Here is a 20,239-nt window from a genome sequence, read left to right on the forward strand (position 1 = left end):
GGACAGTTTTACTTCTTCCGATCTTTATGCATTTTATTTTTTTCCCCCTGCGTGACGCCGAGGCTAGAGCCTCCAGTACAGCGTGGAGCAGACGTGGGGAAAGCAGCCTCATCCTGATTCTGAGGGGGAACCATCCCGTCTCTTTCCGTTGGGTATGCTGTTAACCAGAGAACGTGTGCAGCTGCCCTTCATCAGCTCGAGGAGGCTCCCTTCGTCCTCGTGTGCTGACAGTTTTTATCACGAATGAGTGTTAGATTTTTGTAGGAGCTTTTTCTGCATCGATTCACTCACGTATTTCTCATGGGCATCTCTGGTTATTTTCTTAGGATCAATACCTAGAAATGAAACTAAAGGGTCAACATGTATAAACATTTTAAACCTTTTACATACTATTTCCAAACCACCGATCAGAGAAACCTAACCAGGGTAGGTCCCCTCGGCTGTGCCAGTGTCTGCTTCCCCAAACCCTTACCCACGCGGGATTTCATAAGTTTTAAATTACTGCCAAGGGTGGGAGATGGGTGGAGGGGGCAAAGGGAGAAATGGGGGACATCTGTAATACTCTCAACAATAAAATAAATGTTAAAAAGTTACTGCCAATTTCATAGACCTCCCCCAAAGTGGCATCTTGTTTCCATTTCCGTTCATTTAATTTCTCTGGACCTAAACATTTTACTGGTTATTTGTGTTTAGTCTCAGTTTGAGTTGCATACTTTTTTCATCTTAAAGATATTAATCCTTGTCGTATATATGTTTGTTCTTTCATTTTTGTCTTTTTTAAAATAGGCTTTATTTTTTTAGAGCAGTTTTAGGTTCACAGCCAAATTGAGGAGAAGGCACAGAGATTTCCATGTACTCCCTGCTCCACACCTGCACAGCCCCCCCAGGTGCACAGACTCCCCCACTCACCATCCCCACCAGATGGTGCATCTGTTACAATCACTGAACTTGCATCGATACGTCATCATCGCCCAGAGTCCACAGTCTGCACTGGGGTCAGTCGCTCTCGGTGTTGTACAGCCCGTGAGTTTGGACAAATGTCTGATGACATGGATCCACCACTATCGTGTCATATGAAGCAGCTTCACTGCCCTAGGGACCCTCTGTCTCCACCTGCTCAGCCCCTCTCCCCTCCCCACAACCACTGACCTCTTTACTGTCGCCACAGCTCTGCCTTTTCCAGACGTCAGGTAGTTGGAATCACACAGGATGCACTCTTCTCAGACTGGCTTCCTTCACTTAGTCACGTGCATTTATGTCTCCCCCGTGTCTTTTCGTGGCTTGACGGCTCATTTAGTTTTAGCGCTGAATAATATTCTGTTATCTAAATGTGCCGTGGTTTGTTTATCCATTCACCCACTGGAGGGCATCTTGGTCGCTTCCAAGTTCTGGTAATTATGAGAGGCCACCAAAGGGTAACATTGTTTCCAGTCCCTCCCCCCATTCTCCCCACCCCCACTCCACACACACCCCCAGCACCACCCCTCCCGGCACTTGGTGTCCTGCTCACGCCACGGGGCAGGCCAGGGTTCCAGAAACCAGACCCGGGACAGGGACTCACTGGGACAGAGTCATGGGCGGAAGACGCCTGCTCCGCCGCTGTGGCTGGGAGGACTGGTCCCCGGTGGGGAAGGAGCCTGGAGAGACGGCCCCACACACGCCTCCCTGCAGCATCCTGCCTCCGGGCAGAAATCTGCTTAAGCTCTTTCCAATTCCTTAGGGAGAAATCATTTGCATGAATTAATTGATTGATGAATTAATTCAAGACACTAAGGCTGGTGTGAAGACACTTAACACTGGAGTTCTGTCAACTTATTGTTCAGCTGACTCAAAAGTCTCAGGACAAAGAAAACAAAGGGCACATTTATAAGTTAGGTTATTTGAAAATGTGAAAATCTGGCCCCGGGGTGTCTTTGACCTTGAGAAGCACAACTTGGTCATTTTAGAGGTTTCTCCCTCCCCCTCAAGCTTTCTCTGAAAGCAGGCACTTCCCGTTTGTATCAGTCTGTATCTGTTGCTGTGTAACAAATGACTTCAAATGTTACAACTTTAAACAACAGCCTCTTGTTTGCTCACAGGTCTCTTGGCTGGGCCTGGCCTGGTCAGGCTGTTCTGCCGGGGCTCGCTCAGGCTCCGTCTGGGGGCAGGATGGGGTGGAGTGTCTGAGACGGCCTCCGTCCAGGCTTCGGGGGCTCTGCTGGAAGCTGGGTCTCTTTCTCCTCGTGGTCTCTTGAGGCCCGGAGCTCCCAGCACAGCCTATTAGGTAAAGCAGCTGGCAAAGCCCACCCACATGCAGGGGTGGACAAGCTGCAAGGCCTGAGGCCGTGGCTGATCTCCGACCCTGCCAGGTGCTGCGTCCTGACAAGAGAGAACTCACCTGCTCCGCCTCGCTGTGGCGCCGGCTTTCTTTATCGTTCCTGGTTTTGCATCCTGGGGATCCTGATAAAAGGGTGAAATCTGAGAAACTCGACGTTTCTTAAGCGTAGCGCCTTCTAGCTTTAGCTACAAAACATTTTAACTTACAGCACATCGGGATTTATTACCTAAATAAACCATCCTTTCCCCTTTAATGGGCCACACATCATAATTTTATGAACCAACCAAATTACATGCAGCACATATGAATATTTCTAAACCCAAATTGCTCCACATGTGTGAAAAGATAAAACACTGAAACCGCATATATTTCCATTTTCCCGAGGTTTTATTTCCTTACGGTTTTTTCCTATAACTTCAGGATTCCCAGACATTTTCATCCCAGGCAGGAGCATCGAATGCCTCGTGTTCTGTGCCCGGCTGTGCTGGGAGCTGGGGCCACAGAGGCCACCAAGATACGACCCCTAACATTGTGGTAGCCAGTCTCAAGGGGGACGCGGATGTCATCCTGGATGACCACGCAGTCCTCTGCTGTGACAGGTCCTAAGGACCAGAGAACGGAGGCTGCTGTCAGCTTTACTCCGGGATGAACCTGTGGAATCCGGGTGCAGGTCCCAAGCACAGTGTCTTGAATTAATTCATCAATCAATTAATTCATGCAAATGATTTCCCCCTGAGGAGTAGGAAAGGGCTTAAGCAGACTTCTGCCTGGAGGCAGTTGCTGCAGGGCAGTGTGGGGGGCCGGCTCTTCAGGGCTCCTTCCCCAGCATGGACCAGTCCCTGGGGCCACTGCAGCGGAGCAGGGGTCTTCCACCCATGACTGTCCCGGGGGGCCCTGTCCTGGATCTGGTTTCTGGAACCCTGGCCTGCCCTGCGGGGTAAGCAGGACGCTGCATGTTGGTTACAGCGGGCAGGTTTTGGAGGGTGGTGCTGGGTGCGTGCTGGATGGGGGTGGGGAGGGGTGGGGGAAGGGGCTGGAAATAATGCCCCCCTTTGACAGCCCCTCTCTGCCGGGTTTGGAGGCAAGCCCAGGATGGGCCCGGTGGGGAAATATGTGGAGCTCTGGCTCTCCTGGCCACTGGCCTCACTGTTCAGTAAGAGGATTATGAACCGCTGCAGGGAGTGGCCTGGGGGGGGAATGGGGGCTGTCTTCAGACCCAAAACCGGCCTTGCTTTGCAAACAATGATCACCTAAGGCAGCCCCCTCAGGGTCCGAGTGGGCAGACAAGGAATCCCTCAGCCTTTTGCCAAGGTGGTCTGGCTTATCTGTTCCCACAGAACTGTTTATTGTCACCTGAGTCTGTGTCCTCGACAGCCTGGGTGCCCCACAGACATGGAGGGTGGAGCTTGGCCCACTGCTTAGGCACCTGGGGAAGACAAGCCCCGTGAGCCGGCAAACCAGGCCCCAGGTTGTTCCAGCAGCTGCTCTGATCCTAGAGGCAGCCTTAGTCTTTTAGGAAGTCCCAGGTCGGGAGGGGTTGTGCCCAGAAAGTCCAGAGTGGCTTCATTCACAGACAGGGGGGCCCATTTGGGGACGAGGGGCCCAGGATCGGTTACCTCTGATGCAGATGCTCTGGGCTGCGACGGAACGGCGGGACACAGCGACCACAGCTGAATCTCGCAGATGCTAGGGCCACGGTCCAGGGTCATCCTCGCCTTTACGCAACTGTACTTGATCCAGCATTTGCTAGGTGCTGTTGTGAAATCCTGAGACCACAGTTAGCCTGTGGTGTGGCAGAATCCGTGTAATAAAACATTTTACATCTGGGTTTCTAAACGAATTCATGACATTTTTTAAAAAGCAGAATCAATGGGGGTTGTATTGCTGAACTTTGAACTTAAAAGCAGTAAAATATGCTGGTGAGGACATGGGCCCCAAAGCTCAGTTCAAACCCCAGCTCCACCCCCTGCTAGCTGTATGACCTCGGGAAAGTTACTCACCCTCTCTGGGCCTCAGTTCCTCTTCTGTGCAGTGGGGGTCCTAACACTACTCACGGCATACGATTATTGTGAGGGTGATAACAGCACATGAGAAGTAGTTAACCCAGGGCCAGGCCCATCCTGAGTGTTTAATAAATGCCCACTATTAGGATTAATAATATGAATCACCCAAGTGTTTCCTAATTGAACCAATATTTTTCCAGGAAAATAGTGAACCAGTTTGAACCCTAACAGAAATCTCATGCTGTCTAAAATGGTCAAGAAACAGCCCCAAGGCCCTGGATGCCCAGCACTGAGCGCTCTACAGCCCTTTATTCTACACACACTCCTGCTATTATCCTCACTTTGCAAATGAGAAAACAAAGGTTCAGAGAGGCTTGGTAATTTGCCCAAGGTCACACAGCAAGGGCTTGTCAGTATGACCTCATCTGTTATTAGGAAGTGGAGCAGAATTTGATCATGAAAATGCTTTCCCATCCACGTGGAAATGTCACTGGGTGTGACTGGTAATGGATTCATTCATTCATTCATTCATTCATTCACGGGTGTCTGAGTGTGTAAGCCTGGCGAGCACGTTTAAGGTTCCCCCACACCCTCCCTGTCCTTCCCCCTGGGCTTCATGGGCAGAGGGATGTGTGGCCATCCTGTCCCCTGCTCCCCCAGGTCCCCCTCCAGCGTGGATGCCCACCTGCAGTTCTCGGACAGCAACGGCCTCCTGCAGACCCCACGCTGGGACGAGCCACTGAGGGCGCGGGCCCTGGAGCAGATCTGTGGCGTGTTCCGCGTGGACCTGGGACACATGCGCTCCCTGCGGCTTTTCTTCAGGTGAGAGCTTCTCTCTGTGGCAGGTGGGCCTGCAGGTGGTGTCCCTGCAGGCGGGGCTTAGGTCCAGGGCCTGGCATCACTATGTCATCAGCATGGGACCCCACGACAGCTGCCCCACAGGAAGCAGGTAGGGGTAGCTCCCAGACGCATTCATCTGCCTTCAGGGCGGTGGTGGCCAGCTGTTTCCTGGGACTCCGGCGTAGGGGCTGGGAGACAAGCTGAACTGATAGCTGCCGGCGGCTCCCTGTCACCCACCCAACGGTTCTTGGGATGGGACGGGACTTTCTGGAAGGAGAACCCTTTCTTTCGTGATGGAAGGACCATCCTTAGTAGCATCCTGCACAAGAGCCACAGCAAACCCTCCTGAAAGGCAGGGTGGCCCAATCACAGGATGGCACCAACCAAAAACACCCATGCTCAGAAGCAGCAGGCATGTCACCCAAGGGGGTCCCCAGACCCAGAGCCACATTCCAGCCTTCTCTGGAAGGGCAGCTGGGGTTGGGCTGGTGCCCTGATGGGTGGGTGGCAGTTTCTCAAGAGGATTCCCCAAGAAGGCCACCCATGTGCCTACTGGAGGAAGCCCATGGGAGGAAGCTTTCCAACTGTGGCCCCACCTGGGTTCAGATCTGATTCCACTAACAGTGTCTACCCCCAACTTTCCTGGAGAGAAACTAGATGGCCTGGCAGTTGAGGGTGGGGACAGAAGGCCTCTCTGGCAGGTCTCTGGGGAGCAAATGAGGACAGGCCCACGCCCCTGCCTCCCTAGGAGGGAGCTAGCTATTGCCTTCTTCAGCAAAAAGGGTGCTAGCTTTTGCGGGGATATAACTCTGTCCCCGTGTTGGGCCAGCAGCCAAACTCCGCAGGGACGTCCTGTTTCCTGCCTCAAGGTCAGCAGTAGTGGCCTCCGATTCTACTTGGAAATAAAGCCCTGTGTTCACACTCACCCCTTTTCCTCCCCATCAATGGTGCGCAGCGACGAGGCCTGCACCAGCGGCCAGCTGGTCGTCGCCAGCCGGGAGAGTCAGTACAAGGTCTTCCACTTCCACCACGGCGGCCTGGACAAGCTGGCGGACGTGTTCCAGCGCTGGAAGTACTGCGCCGAGACCGGCCTGCAAGGCCAGGTAGCCGGGCGGAGGCCCCTGGGAGGCCCCTGCCCGCTGAGCTCCTGCCACCCCCACGGGGTCCAGGGCGTCCCCACACATCTCTCCTCCCGCGTGGCCTCATGGGCTGTCACCGTGGGCTGTCACCGTGGGCTGTCACCGTGGCTGATCACGGCCTCGTGGGCTGCGACTGTGGCCAATGGGGCAGCAGCTCTGGGTGTGAAGCGAGTGCCCAGGGCTCCTCGTGACGCCGGCGCTCGGCACTCGGAGCCATGTTTTGACAAGGCTCCTGCCATATTTTGCTCCATCTACATATAAATGTAATAAGCGCCCTTTAATTATCTGTTTGAGATACTGTGCGTGCTTATTAGAAACGGGCTGACTTTAAACCCCTCCTTCCCGCCGAGCCTCCTGCTGGCTTCCTTATTACAGTAGCCTGGCTTTTCCCCCTACATTGAACAACCTTTGATTTCTGAATTAAATGTCAGCTGCAGTTTTGCCCTGGATTCGTGACTGCCCGTGGAGACAACCTGACAGGCGGGCTCCCGCTCCGAACAGCGATCCCTTTGTATGTGGCCAATCACATGTAATTTATTGCAGGCCCTTCCGGCAGAGGCCGAGCGAGGCCGGGCCCAATGAGGCATTGATTCCATTTTGCGGCTGGGGCGGGAAGGGGGGGTGACCGGGTGGGGGCGCAGGCGGTGGGTGGGAGCCAGCCGGGGAGCCCAGGCCCGGGAAACACGTGAAGATGAAGGTATTTTCACTTTAATTGCGCGTGATTACAGTTGCCACCCAGGGGTGTGTGTGCAGGGGAGAGGCGCCCCCCCTTCAGAAGAGAGGGAGAGGCTCTCATGCTCCCCCCCCAGGGCATGGGAGGCTTCGACTCCCGCGGTTGGACACTTACCTTCCCGCCTCCCTCCTGCCCAGCAGGTCGCCGACGAGAAGACCTGCATGAAGTTCTCCATCCGGCGTCCCAAACTGCCCTCGTCCGAGACGCACCCCGAGGAGAGCATGTACCGCCGCCTGGACGTGTCCGCCTGGCTGCGGCACCTCAACGAGCTGGGCCAGGTGGAGGAAGAGTACAAGCTGCGCAAGGTGGGGCAGCCGGGGCCGGGCCACCTGGGCGGGCCACCTGGGCTGGGCGGGGCCACCTGGGCTGGGCGGGGCCACCTGGGCGGGCCATCTGGGACGGGGCGGGGCCACCTGGGCTGGGCGGGGCCACCTGGGGTGGGGCTGGGCCACCTGGGCGGGGCCACGGGTGGGGCGGGGCCACCTGGGCTGGGCGGGGCCACCTGGGCGGGCCACCTGGGACGGGGCGGGGCCACCTGGGCTGGGCGGGGCCACCTGGGGTGGGGCTGGGCCACCTGGGCGGGGCCACCTGGGATGGGGCGGGGCCACCTGGGCTGGGCGGGGCCACCTGGGCTGGGCCACGGGGGGGGGGACAGGGCGGGGCCACCTGGTGGGAGGATCTGTGGGAGCATGCAGGACAAGGGTTTGGGGGGTCCCGCATCCGCCCCTCTGGAAGAGCTGCAGGTTCAGACCCGGGGATTAGGCCACCACGGGAGAACCGCAGGTTCCTCCGGACGCTGCCCCGGGTGGGGCTGGGGGGGCACTGGCATGGAAATGAGCCGGGCTCGGCCCCGGGTGGGAATGGAGGCCGGCGCTTTCCCCTCCACACAAGTGCCAAGCGCAGCCCCTGAATCAAGGCCTCAGTTGTCAGAAGGCACAGCCCAGCCACCAAAACACGAACCTCGGGGGACCCGGGGGGCGCCGGGAGCGGCCCCCTCGTGGGCCCCCCACCCCCAACCGCCGCCGCTTCCTCCAGGCCATTTTCTTCGGCGGCATCGACGTGTCCATCCGAGGGGAGGTCTGGCCCTTCCTGCTGCGTTACTACAGCCACGAGTCCACGTCGGAGGAGAGGGAGGCGCTGCGGGCGCGGAAGCGGAAGGAATACGAGGAGATCCAGCAGAGAAGGTGCCCCCGCCCGGGAGGCCACTCGGGGAGGCCGTGGGGGTGCGCGTCCGCGTGGGCAGTGTGTCCCGCCCGGGCCCCTGAGCGCGGTCGTTACCCCAGGCGCCCTTTAGCTCAGGGTCCAAGGTTTAGAATTCTTTTCAACACTTAACAAGGCGCTGGGGTGGCGGAGGGGCCTCAGGGGCCGCGGGGGGGCCAGGGCGGCTGAGGTCATCGGGGCCTGGCTGACCCCGGGCGGCAGCCAGCTCTCCTCCCACGAGGCCAAGTTCATGCCGGGGAACTCCCTCCCCCAAGTCAGTGGGAAGCTGGAGGGTCCCCAGTTCCCAGCCAGGATCAGGGCTGGGAGGGGCGCAGTGTGCGTGCCGCTCGCGGACCCCAGGGCGCCGGCTCTGCCACAGGCTCTCCATGACCCCCGAGGAGCACAGGGCGTTCTGGCGCAACGTGCAGTTCACCGTGGACAAGGACGTGGTCCGGACGGATCGCAGCAACCAGTTCTTCCGAGGCGAAGGCAACCCGAACGTGGAGACCATGAGGTAGGCCCTCCCCGGGCCTCAGGTGACCCTCCTGGAAGTAGAGGCGCAGCTGCATCTCCGGGGGGGCGGGATCTTTCTCCGGGGTTCCTACAATCACCCCAGAAGCAGAAGGTCATTAGCTGTTTTAGCCAACTTCACTCAGCCTCTGTGGTCATAGTGGCCAAGGGAAGCCCGGAGGTCCCTCCCACAGGTGCCAGCAAAGCCACCGACCCCTGGGCATCCACTGGGTGCACACAGACTGTGGCTGAGCCTCCCCGAGTGTCTCCCAATGGGTGGTCCTCTGGGTGTTCAAGCCACAATGAGCCCCGGACTGGCGTCTCGGACATTCTGCTGCCACCTGGCGAGTAATTACACAAAATTAGCAGCCCATAAAAATGTCCCTGCCAACCCAGCCTTTGTCACAGGCAGGCGGCCATTAAGAAAATCAGACCCACATTCTTCCTCCCCCCTGCACTGAGCCTGGCAAGTAGCTAATTGCAGGCTGTTACCTTTCTCAGGGCTCGGGAGACAGTCCCCAAGCCCTGCCCACTTCCCCTGGGGTTGAGGTGAAGGACAGGGGTCCGGGCAGCCCGAGGTCTCCAGCCTGGGTTCTGCTGGCCCTGGGCAACATGCCACTGTCAGGACAGCAAGGGTGGGGCATGTTGTGGCCACCTCGCTGACCTCGCTGCTCTCCGGGCCACGTTGCCAGGAGGATCCTGCTGAACTACGCGGTGTACAACCCGGCCATCGGCTACTCCCAGGGCATGTCGGACCTGGTGGCACCCATCCTGGCCGAGGTCCTGGACGAATCAGACACCTTCTGGTGCTTTGTGGGCCTGATGCAGAACACAATCTTTGTCAGTTCTCCCCGGGACGAGGTCATGGAGAAGCAGCTGGTGAGGCTCGGAGACGTGCGTGGTTGCAAGTGACATGGCCGCAGAGGGTCAGCAGGAAAGCCAGGGTGGGCCTGGCCAATGGGGTACAGGATGGAGAAAGTGGCGGGTGGGGAGGGACCCGCAGAATCGGTTCCTGCAAGGGCTGGTGTGCCCTGGTCCTGTCTCAGCAGGAACAAAGGGCCGCTTGTGTGGGGAGGGGTCTGTGAGTCACGGAGCCCCTGCCCCCAGCTCCCCCACCCAGGCTGTGCTCGAGGGCCGTGTGATCCCAGCCCCCACTTCACTCTCCACCTCCGAGTGATGTCAGGTTTCCACGGTACCCGGGGAGGCAATTACGGGGTCTGACGCCACTCGTCCCTGACTCGCTCGCAAAGCACGGGGCCCTGTGACTCGTTAGCCGCTGGAGATTGATTTTCCAGTGGCGCTGGCGAAGTCAGCAGCCCGAGCCCGGCGCTGCCACAAATAGCCTCGATCCTGTCCCATGTCACTGGGTGGTGACCTTAAGTGCCAGAATTGAGCTTCCTGGGGTTCAGAGCTGTCCCCTCCTTGCTCTATGTCAGCCCCAGAAAATGATGGGTCTTGTAGATCTGAGTGGGAGGCGATTGGACCCAGGGTTCCCAAGAAAGCGGGGGGGGGGGGGTTCTGAAACAGCCCCCACGTGGTTGCTGAGGCCCGGCAGAGTCTTCCAAGCACCGAGCTGCCCTTGGCCTCTGGTCCACAGCAGGGAGCAATGCTCCGCCTGCCCTGGACCCCACCATGGCCTCCAGGGCAGTCTCAGATCTGGGATAAACCAGCAAAGACAGGTGGGGGTCAGAGTCCCACAGTGAATGAAATAAGCAGGTGCAGAAACAGCAGAGTGATCTCGTGTACAGCACGTGTCTGTCCCTGGGTTGGGTGGCCCGAGGAAGGGCCCGGGGGAGGGGTTTTCTGGGCTAGGCAGGAGTCTGGCACAGGGTGGGCTTGGGGCTGACTGGTCCTGCCTCACCCAGCTGTACCTGCGGGAGCTGCTGCGGCTGACGCACCTGCGCTTCTACCAGCACCTGGTCTCGCTGGGCGAGGACGGCCTGCAGATGCTCTTCTGCCACCGCTGGCTGCTGCTGTGCTTCAAGCGCGAGTTCCCCGAGGCCGAGGCCCTGCGCATCTGGGAGGCCTGCTGGGCCCACTACCAGGTAGGCAGGGTGGGCGCAGAGGGGAGGGTGGGCAGGACCACGTTGGGAGTGACAGTTGACACCCTGCACCCTGCCTTCCAGGAGGGCAGGATGCCAGCGTAACTGTACACCTCCTCTGGGGTCCCCCTCCTCTGAAACCCCGACCCTCCACTAGCCCCGAGTCAGCCCCTCACACTGCCACCACCTCTGGCCCACGTGGCCTCCAGCCCACGTGGCCTCCTCCCCACGTGGCCTCCTCCCCACGTGGCCCACTGCAAACCTGCAGCTTGCCTCCCAAGGAACTGAAATTGATGCAAATTGCCCACTGACTGTGCTCACTGCCACCTTCTGGGGCTGAGCTCGTTCCTGTCACAACCAATCAGCGTGAAAGACATTTCCGGGGCCAGGCAGGCCCACGGCAACCCAGAACACCGGTGCCCACGTGCGGGGGCCAGTGCCCGCCCACTTCTCCCCTTGGGACGGCTCAGGGAACAGGCCGAGACCCCGCTCGCCCCTCGGAGAGCCCAGGACCCTCCCGCCTCCCCCTCCCAGTCATGTCAATTTCCACCTGCCGTCCACCGTCATCAGCGTCTCCTCTCGAATCTCCCTGAGAGCACAGCGCTGGCCCTGTCACATGGCTTTAACACCCACATGAGCGACAAGCTGACAATGCTCAAGGAGAGGCAAGTCTCTTTGAATCCAACAGCCTTTAAAATAAAAGAAAAAAGAAAAAAACTGACACATCTGGAGCTGGCCAGGACCCTTTCTGCAAGACCCATTCTCAATGAGGCAACCTGAGCAGCCTCGATTCCACTCACCGTGTGGATGGACGGAGCCCCCACCAGCTCCACGGGCGTGTTCGGAGGAAATGTCTGCCCACTGGGACAAGCGCCGGTGTGGACTTTCCAAAACTCTGTGGCACATTGTTTTCCTGACTGTCTCTGCTTTGCAAGGCCTCACTGCCCGTCTCCCCCAGACACAAAATTGCCACTGTCATTGCACCACGTGTAGGCTGATGTTACAGGTGAACCCTGAGCCTCCCCCAGCAGGCAGAGCGACTTCTCGAGGCAACTTCATTACTGTGACTGGATAAAAATTCCTGGAGAGGCCAGTTGGGATGTTGCTCCTGGCTCGACCTCCACAAATCAAGTGCAGGTCATTTTCAGGATTCCAGCTAAATTTAGCCACATTTGACTCCTCTCCTTGATCAAATTACAGATGTGGAGGGGACAGTGGTAGTAGGGGTGCGCTAACTCATCAGTAGTGAGCTCTGGGTGGGGGTCACTACCAGGTGGTGCCTTTAACTTTTTTAAAAAATATGTTTTTATTGATTTGAGAGAGAGAGGAAGGGAGAGGGAGAGAGAGAAACATCAATGTGAGAAATATCAATCGGTTGCCTCCCACATGCACCCCGACCAAGGATCAAACCCAAAACCCAGGTATGTGCCCTGACTGGGAATCGAACCAGTGACCTTTTGGTGCTGGACGACACTTAACCAACTGACCACATCGGCCAGGGCCCTTTAACTTTGAAGGTAACCCCTGGGTGAGAAAGGCTCTGTTCTATCCACTCGCTGCTAGTGGGGGGATGCCCTGCACCCCCTGGCCCGGTTTGGAAACACGGTTCCATCCGGCTGAGCGGTCGACATGAGGAGACTAAACACGGGCTTCCCGGTGTTCCTTGTCCTTCCTCTGCTCCCGGAAACGCATTTGCATCAAAGTCCGCAAGTCCTCAGAGCGTCCGGACAGGAGAGTGAGCAGGATGCTCCAAGGTCAGGACCCAGTGCCAGCTTCCTGCAGGGGGCTGGGCGTTGCCCCTCCTTGGGGACCGGCAGGGGCCTGCCATGCTCGCTCGTTAGGATCTTCCATTTTCTCAGCTACAGACCTAAGCATCCTCTCTGGGGCAGGAGCTGGGACTTTCGGCCTGGAGGCAGGAAGGCACTGACTGGTGGGTGGCAGCCACGGGGTTCTGCCTCACAGGCGTGTTCCACGAGCCACTGGAGTGTGTTCTCACCCAGCCTTTTACACCCACCGTATCGCAAGACTTTTACCAACCGGCCTTCAGATGACGTGCACTCTTTACCCCCCAGACAGAGAGCACCCAAAGGGCTCCCCGAAAAAGTAGCAGCAGCCGTGGAGGGCCAGGACCAACGTCATCCCTTCGAGTGCCACAGCAGCCTGTGGGTGCTGACTGTTATAGGTGCTGGCATTGGCCCTTGCAGGTGGAGAAACTGAGGACAAAAGAGGCGGTGTGGCTTGCCCAAGGCCATGTAACCCGCCCAGGCAGCCTCACCTGCAAGCCGGCCAGCCAGGGTTGAGTCAGGGGCCTTATCTGAACCCCTCTCTCCGCCCCCAGACGGACTACTTCCACCTGTTCATCTGCGTGGCCATCGTGACCATCTACGGGGATGACGTCATTGAGCAGCAGCTGGCCACCGACCAGATGCTCCTGCACTTTGGAAACTTGGCCATGCACATGAACGGGGAGCTGGTGCTCAGGAAGGTGAGAGCCCCGCCCACACGCACGCAGAGCCCCGCCCCCTGCACGCAGAGCCCCGCCCACCACACAGAGCCCCGCCCCCTGCACGCAGAGCCCGCCCTCTGCACACAAAGCCCCGCCCCCTGCACGCAGAGCCCCTCCCACACGCACGCAGAGCCCGCCCTCTGCACACAGAGCCCCGCCCCGCAGAGCCCCGCCCACACACACCCGGAGTCCCCCCTTACAGAGCCCCGCCCCACACAGCCCCGCCCACCTGCCCAGAGCTCCTCCCCCACAGCTCCCCCTGCTTGCGGAGCCCCACCCCCACTCGGGCCCCCCTAGAATGCAGGCCCCACCCCCACGGTAGCGCCCGGAGGCCCCCCACGGCCCAGGGGTTAGCACCTGCCTGCTCCTCGGGCCCCATCACCCGAGGCCGAGACACAAGCCCCCCCACCGCGTGGACTGGACAAATGACCAGCGCGGCCAGCTCCCCGCCGTGGGGAGCCCCACAGCCCGGAGCCGGTCAACGGAAGGAGACGGGGGGGGAGGGGGGCTGCCTCCCCAGGGCAAGGGGGTCGTGGGCTTTGCGGCTGCCCCGCTTCCCAGACGCTGCCCCCTAAAGCTCTCTGGGGGCCGGGGCCAGCGCTCGGGTGGGTGGGAGGAGGGCCTGACCGCTGGACGCAGACCCAGACCCCGCAGGGCCGAAAGGTGGGAGGCGGGGCAGAGCCGAGCGCCCGAGCCTGGGAGGGGCCCTGGGAACCCCGCGGATGAAGGCCGCCTGGGGAGCCCGCTTCGTGGGGAGCCGCGCGTGAGCCGGGCTCCGAGAGCCCCGTGGGTGCCGTCCCCGCAGCGGCACCAAGGTCCCCCCGCTGGCGCTGAGCGGGACCCTGCAGGGGAGCCCTGGCCGCGCCCGCCGCCTCTGCCCGCGCCCCTCCTCTCCCTGCAGGCCCGGAGTCTGCTGCACCAGTTCCGCCTCCGGCCCCGCATCCCCTGCAGCCTGCACGACCTGTGCCAGCTGTGCGGGAGCGGCATGTGGGACAGCGGGTACATGCCCGCCGTGGAGTGCGCGGGCCACCGCCTGGGGTCGGAGAGCTGCCCCTACGGGGGCACGGCGGAGATGCCCTCGCCCACGCCCCCCGGAGAACGCAAGAAGGGCCCAAAGACACCCCGGGAAGGCTTTGGTTTCCGCAGATAGGTCGGCTCCCTGCGCTGGGCCAGGGTGGAGGGGACCTCGCCCTGGCCCCAGCATGTGGGAGGGGGTGGGCGTGGGCATGGCCAGGACAGGGAATGGCCAATGCCTTTGGGCGACGTGAAGGGAACATTTCACATTAACGACGAAAGCAGAGCCTGGAAGGGAGAGAAGAAAGTCCCGCCAGTCACCCAGAGAAGGGTCAGCTCCCGGGCGGTGGGCCCAGAACACACAGCCCCTGCCCCTGGAGACAGGCCGCCGGCGTCTGGGGCGCCCCCGATGCACCCCAGCAAGGCCCCGATTTCCTCCCGCTTGGGTCGCAAACGCAGGGCATGGCCAGACGTCGGGGTGGGGGGGCGGAGAGAGGAAAAGCAGGCCTAGTCACGCCCCAACACCTGGGGAGGCAGGGCAGAAGGGGGGCCCATCCAGGCCCAGAGGCATCTCTGCGAGGAGCCGGACGCAGTCCTTATCAGACCTCATCTCAGCCAGCCAGCCGCTTCCCACAGCCGCTCCGCCACAGCTGCAACGCCGACGAGAAGACATCTGCCCCCCAAAAAGAAAAAAATCACCCCACTGATTTCAGGAAAGAGAAGCGTGACCAGTGGGGGGCCTGAGGAGCTGGGGGCTTTCACACTGTTCTTTTAAACATTTTTATCCCCTGGTGTGGGAAGGAAACTGCCCGCCCGGGAGCCTGAGCCACCAGGTGTTGGAGACGGGCTCCTGGTTCCTCCCCGGGTTGGGGACTTTCTTCGTGAGGTTCTCTAGTGTTCACCTCACCAAATCGAGCAGCCAGGGGGGGTGCACGCGTGTGTGCGTGTGCGTGTGTGTGCATGTATCAGTTGCTCCTCGGGACGTGGAGGTGGACAGACCAGGGCAGGTAGTGCTCCCTCCAGCACTGGCACAGAAAGCCACGTGGACTGGTAGGAGCAAGGGCGCGCGGATCCTCCCGCACATCTTTTCCAGGGAGGAGGCCCGGCGAAGCGTGGAGGCGGGGAGACGAAGCCCCAGCTGCGCTGCTCCCCACTCGGCATTTCCCCCTGGGTGGAGCTGGCCGCTGCCGGGATGCCGAGCACTTTAAACATTCGGGAAGATGTTTATCAGCAGGAAAGGGGGAGTCAGCAGCCGCCTCTTCTCGGATTCTCTTTGCTCCTCAGGCCCAAGTTTTCCAGCGGGCGAGGTGACTGAGACTGGTATTTCCAAGTCCCTTGTCCCTCTGTCCAAAGAGCCTTTTGGGGAGACCATCCTGGAGCCCCATTCATGCCCAGATCTTGGGGTGCTGACCGTGACAGTCCAGTGGCAGGGTCCCAGCTGGGTGGGGGGTGGACTATTTTTCTCTGTTGGAATCGGCTCAAGTTGACCAGGTGCTACACCAACCCGCCTCTGGAAACCGGGTCCCAGTGAACAGGTGCCCCAGTTACCCATTCCACAGTGACCCTACGTAATGCCCCCAAAACTTGGTGGCCTCAGACTGCACACACTTGTCTGCACGCGGGTCCGAGGACCGGCGGTTTAGGCTGGGCGGTCTGGTCTGGGTGGGGCTTGCTCCCACGTCGGGGTGAACCTGCTGTGAAGTTCCAGAGGGATGCCCACCTGCGCAGAGGTCGGCCTTGGCGCTGCTCTGTGTCTGCGTCTCTCCCACAGGCCGGCCCCGGTGGACATCACACCTGCTGACACTCCTGTGGACAAAGCAGATCACGTGGCCGGACTCAGCATCAAGGGTGGGATGGACCATCTGTCCCCATAGTGAGGGGTGCTGCATGGTGACCAGGCGGGGCTGGGAATTGGGGAGGGGTGAGGAACTGGGCAGCAGGTACCGTCTCGCCACCACCAGGAGGTCTGAGTCCAAATGTCAGGGTTTGGAACACGCCTTCTCCAGCGCGAGCAGGACCCCCCCTGGAGAGGCAGGGGTGCCCAGGAGGGGAAGAGGGTCCCCCCTCAGGCTGGAGCAGCAGTTGCTCTGTGATATCTTGTGCCTTTGGGCTGCTGGAGGGGTTGTCCAGGGCTCCCCTCATTTGGAGGGCCCTGGTGCAAACATTTCTCCTGAATCTCGCTGCTCCCACAGCCCCTCACCCCCACAGCACCCAAGACCCTGAACCAAGTGCCACCCCCACCCTCAGTGCTCCTGCCTCGCACCCCTGTGGGCTGGCCTGGGCCCCGCAAGGTCGCCTCTCAGAGCAGCCAGGAGTTCGGAAGCCCCGGGTGTGTGGGCTCCGGGAGGACTCTGCTCAGAGGGATGGAGAAGGGCCGCCCCGCCCGGATCCCTTAATCTGGATGCAATTAGAGGAAACCAGCCAAAAACCCCGAGGCAGCTGTTGGCCAGGATTGTTCCCAGCCAGCAAAAGGCATTAGGGTGATAATTCAGTCATTAGACGGCCTGCCTCCTCCGCCAGGACGTGCAGACGCGCCATCAGCCTGCGCCGCGGTCCTCCGACTGCTTATTTAACCCATTTTTTTAAAATGACACCTAATGTTATTGGCCGGCGCGCGTGTGCACACACGCCTGGGTTTCCCCACACTGAAGTCCCTGCCGAGGGTCCGGAGTGTCCTCGGGCCTCTGGGAGGAGACAACATCTTTGATACGCAGGGGCTGGCTCGGAGGGGGTGCCAGGGCCAGGCTCCTGGCCTGGGAGGGCAGGAGGGGTCGGGCACACAGGTGGCTGGGGTGGGGTCTCGGCTCTGATAGGGACTGGAATGCGGGAACGCGTGCGCTCACCCGAGGTTCCAGACAGACGTCCTGCCAGGGAGACAGAACTCACAGCGGAGGGAATCGGTGTCCCTGAGCCGCTGGGGGAGGGCGGGCGGGATGGGGAGGGGCCCCAGTCCGCCCCTGCAGGGGAGGGTCAGTAGCCCAGAAGGGGCAGCTCCCTGGGCAGCCGCGGTCTGGGCGCCACCAGCAGGCAGCCCCGTGTGGTCCCGGTCGGCCAGGTGTCAGAGAAGATGGAAGTTTTTGAAGCCAGGACCTCGACCAGGTGTCCTCTGAGTTCTCCATGAGAGCCCCGCTTGGAGCCTTCGGGGGACAGGCCGCTGGACAGGCGGCAGGACTGTTCCCGTCGGGAATGAGCAGCCCCGTGTCTCAAGAAGACACTCACCTGGGGGTCAGGAACCTGGCTCTTGTCCTGCCCCCAACCCTTCCCATGCCTGGCCTTCCACCGCCCAAGCCTCAGTTTCCTCACCTGTGGAAGAAGTGGCGATGCCACCTCCCAGGACGGCCGTGGGGACTGTGTGAAAGCCATCGTGAGGAGGCTTACCCAGCACCTGGGACCTCACCTGCCACTCAGGGAAGAGACCACTGACCTTGGCCTTCAGCGACCTTGACCAAGAGAGGAATCCTGCTCCAGACTCAAGAGCTCCCTGCCACAGGGTACCTCTCTGTGCCTCTTTTCTGTAAACTCACCCCATGCCACCCCACTCCCTGCCACAAAGACAAACCAACCATGAACCGTACCCTTGGCGACCCCGCCACATGCGCGTCTGTGTGTCCGGGGCTGCAGGGCTCCTGAGTGGGGATGTGGTGCGAGCATCGCGGCCTGGGCCCTCCGCGGTGGGGCCGCCTGAGCTGGGGCTCTGGCCTCCTGGGTCAGCGCTTGAGAGACCAGAAGAGGGGCATCCCTGGGGAGCAGGGCGGGGCAGGGGGATGCAGATACCTGCAGGCCCCGGCCCCTGAGTGTCCAAGTAAGGAGGTACCATGTCAAGTTCAAAGGGAGATCAAGTCACATGACCACCTCTCCAGCATCTTGGGTTTAATGAGGACAAGTGTTTGTTGTTTAAGGGAAAGTTTATTGAAATTTCCACCACTACCAAGCGATTCCTTCTCTGTATTTAGTTTTGTTTTTCTGACGTGCTCACCCGCTGGTCAGGCCAGCCCCAGGCCGGGACCGGTCACCATGACCGTGGCCAGCCCCAGCCACGCTTCCTGCTCTCGGATTCCACCGCAAAGTAAATAAAAAGTATTGACAACAGGCGTGTGCTGCAGGGGACGGGCCGGCGGGTTTGTTGGGTCGAAATGCAGCCGGTTCTGGTGCCCGGCAGCGAGGACCCCATGGAAGATTGGGGCTGTTTTGGGGGGGAGTGGAACTGGTGGGGGGCAGGGGGGCAACGGAGCGGGCAGGTGGTGGGCAGGCTCCTCTGGGAAGGCTGCCCACTGGGCCAATAGGCGCTGGGCCTGCCGGGGGCGCCGGGAGGAAGGAGGGTCTGCCTCCACCATGGAGGGGGTGATGGGGAACTCGTGAAACATGGGAAAGAGCCCAGGAACCCCAGCACCTGCCCCCCCGAAAGGGAGTCCTGCAGGAGACAAAGGCCACTCTGACCCCCCCCTGGCCACAGACCCACCCGGCCCCACCCAAAAGGGCCTGTCCACCCGAGGGGCTGGTTCCCGGGTGCGGCGAGTCAGGATGTTTACCTTCCCTCCAGCTCCGTGCACAACCATCCAGCAGTCAGGCGGTGGGAGCCAGGCTCAGGGCGGGGCCAGAAAGGGCCGACTTCCCAGCGGCTGTCCCGGGGTCCTGAGGGCCGGAAGGTCACCGTCGTCTGTGAGTGTGGACGGTGGGCTGCACCCCTCACAGCCTGGGGCTCCACCAGAAGTTCTCGGGCCCTTGTTCACTGCACAGTGAGTGTCCTGCGCACAGCCTGATTCCACATCGTGCATTCGTTCAACACGCACACGCAGCCCCAGCAGGGCGACCTGCTGCACGGAGCACTGTCACGGGTTTCTGGGGCAGGCCTGCGAACCGGCCCCAGGGCCACCAATGAGCAGGGCCACCCGCCGGCCCCCAGGAGAGGCCACTGGGACGTCCACGCCTTTAGGGCCCACAGCACAGACCCTGAACGCCAATGTCTGCGTGGCCCGTGATGACCGCCCTTCTCCCGAGACCAGCGAGCCACAAATGTCCCCTTATTTTCCTTCAACCCAGCGGAATCCCGTTGTGAACCCATCAGCCCAGTTCGGTCTCGGTTACTATTGGTGTCTCTCCTTCCCCACCCGCCCACCTAGGGAGGGACATGCCAGGGGCTCTGCTCCTGGCCACTGTGGCACTGAGACACCCTGTGCAAATCCAAGGAGGCCCATGAGGTCTGTGGCTGGTCTTTGGCTGGGGCACTGGCCCCTGGCACAACTGCCTCCCTGCCCATCCTGTTCCCTGAGGAGGCCTGCAGACCAGGGCTCCCAGCCCACACACTCACACGCACACGCACACGCACGCCACATAGGGAAGGCCTGCAGCCAGACCACTCCTCCCTCCCCTCAGGAGCCCCAGCTCTGAGAACAGAACCCGCAGCCCTGCCACCCCTCAGCAAGGCCTGGGAGACGCTTGGGAGAAAACTACGGTGAAGACAGAGCAAGGTCGTCTCTGAGTTACAGGGCCCGAGGGTGGCCTCACTCGTGAAGGATGGGAGCGGCCTCCAGGGTCCTCACGCCCTCCCCCCCACCAGGGACACCAGGGAGGGTCCAGACCTGCGTGGACACATTCACGGCCCCTGCAAACCAGGGGACCCCTGCCAGGGGACCACACTCAGGTTTGGGCATTGGGACACTCAGAAAGGCCTCCTGAATCCACTCCCTCCCCACCCCTCTCTGCTGGTCAGGAGAGGAACCAGCTCCCCGGGCTCCCTGGGCGTGTCCTATGTGACTTAGACAAAGTGGTTTGCAAATGTGCCATTCAGTCTCCGTGACAGGTCAGATGCCACTGCTCTTCCATCAGCAGTTTGAACAAAAGAGGGCACTTTATACTCTGAGTCATTAGAGAGAAGGGCTTGGTTTTCTAAGTCCACGTTTGGGTGCCGAAATGAGGGTGCGACAGGGATCCAGTG

The 20,239-nt window shown here is 60.3% G+C and overlaps 1 protein-coding gene across 3 annotated transcripts in view; it reads left to right on the forward strand.

The window, feature by feature from the left end:
- Positions 1-18,393, forward strand: part of TBC1D16 (TBC1 domain family member 16) — a 44,537-nt gene extending 26,144 nt beyond the window's left edge. Inside the window, exons 1-10 of one of the 3 annotated variants that reach the window (XM_081162702.1) lie at positions 862-995; positions 4,981-5,142; positions 6,116-6,263; positions 7,170-7,337; positions 8,068-8,216; positions 8,612-8,746; positions 9,435-9,621; positions 10,608-10,787; positions 13,123-13,269; positions 14,192-18,393. In XM_081162702.1, the coding sequence (XP_081018828.1) occupies positions 922-995; positions 4,981-5,142; positions 6,116-6,263; positions 7,170-7,337; positions 8,068-8,216; positions 8,612-8,746; positions 9,435-9,621; positions 10,608-10,787; positions 13,123-13,269; positions 14,192-14,440 (1,599 nt within the window). In that variant the 5' untranslated portion in view covers positions 862-921 and the 3' untranslated portion in view covers positions 14,441-18,393. Of the gene's footprint in view, positions 1-861; positions 996-4,980; positions 5,143-6,115; positions 6,264-7,169; positions 7,338-8,067; positions 8,217-8,611; positions 8,747-9,434; positions 9,622-10,607; positions 10,788-13,122; positions 13,270-14,191 lie in introns of those variants that run through there. The other 2 variants (XM_081162700.1, XM_081162701.1) reach the window with 2 other exon arrangements.
- The last annotated feature ends 1,846 nt before the right edge of the window (positions 18,394-20,239 follow it).

This window comes from Miniopterus schreibersii (genome assembly GCF_964146895.1).
Source record: "Miniopterus schreibersii genome assembly, chromosome: 16".
In the NCBI taxonomy this organism is placed as follows: Eukaryota; Metazoa; Chordata; class Mammalia; order Chiroptera; family Miniopteridae; genus Miniopterus; species Miniopterus schreibersii.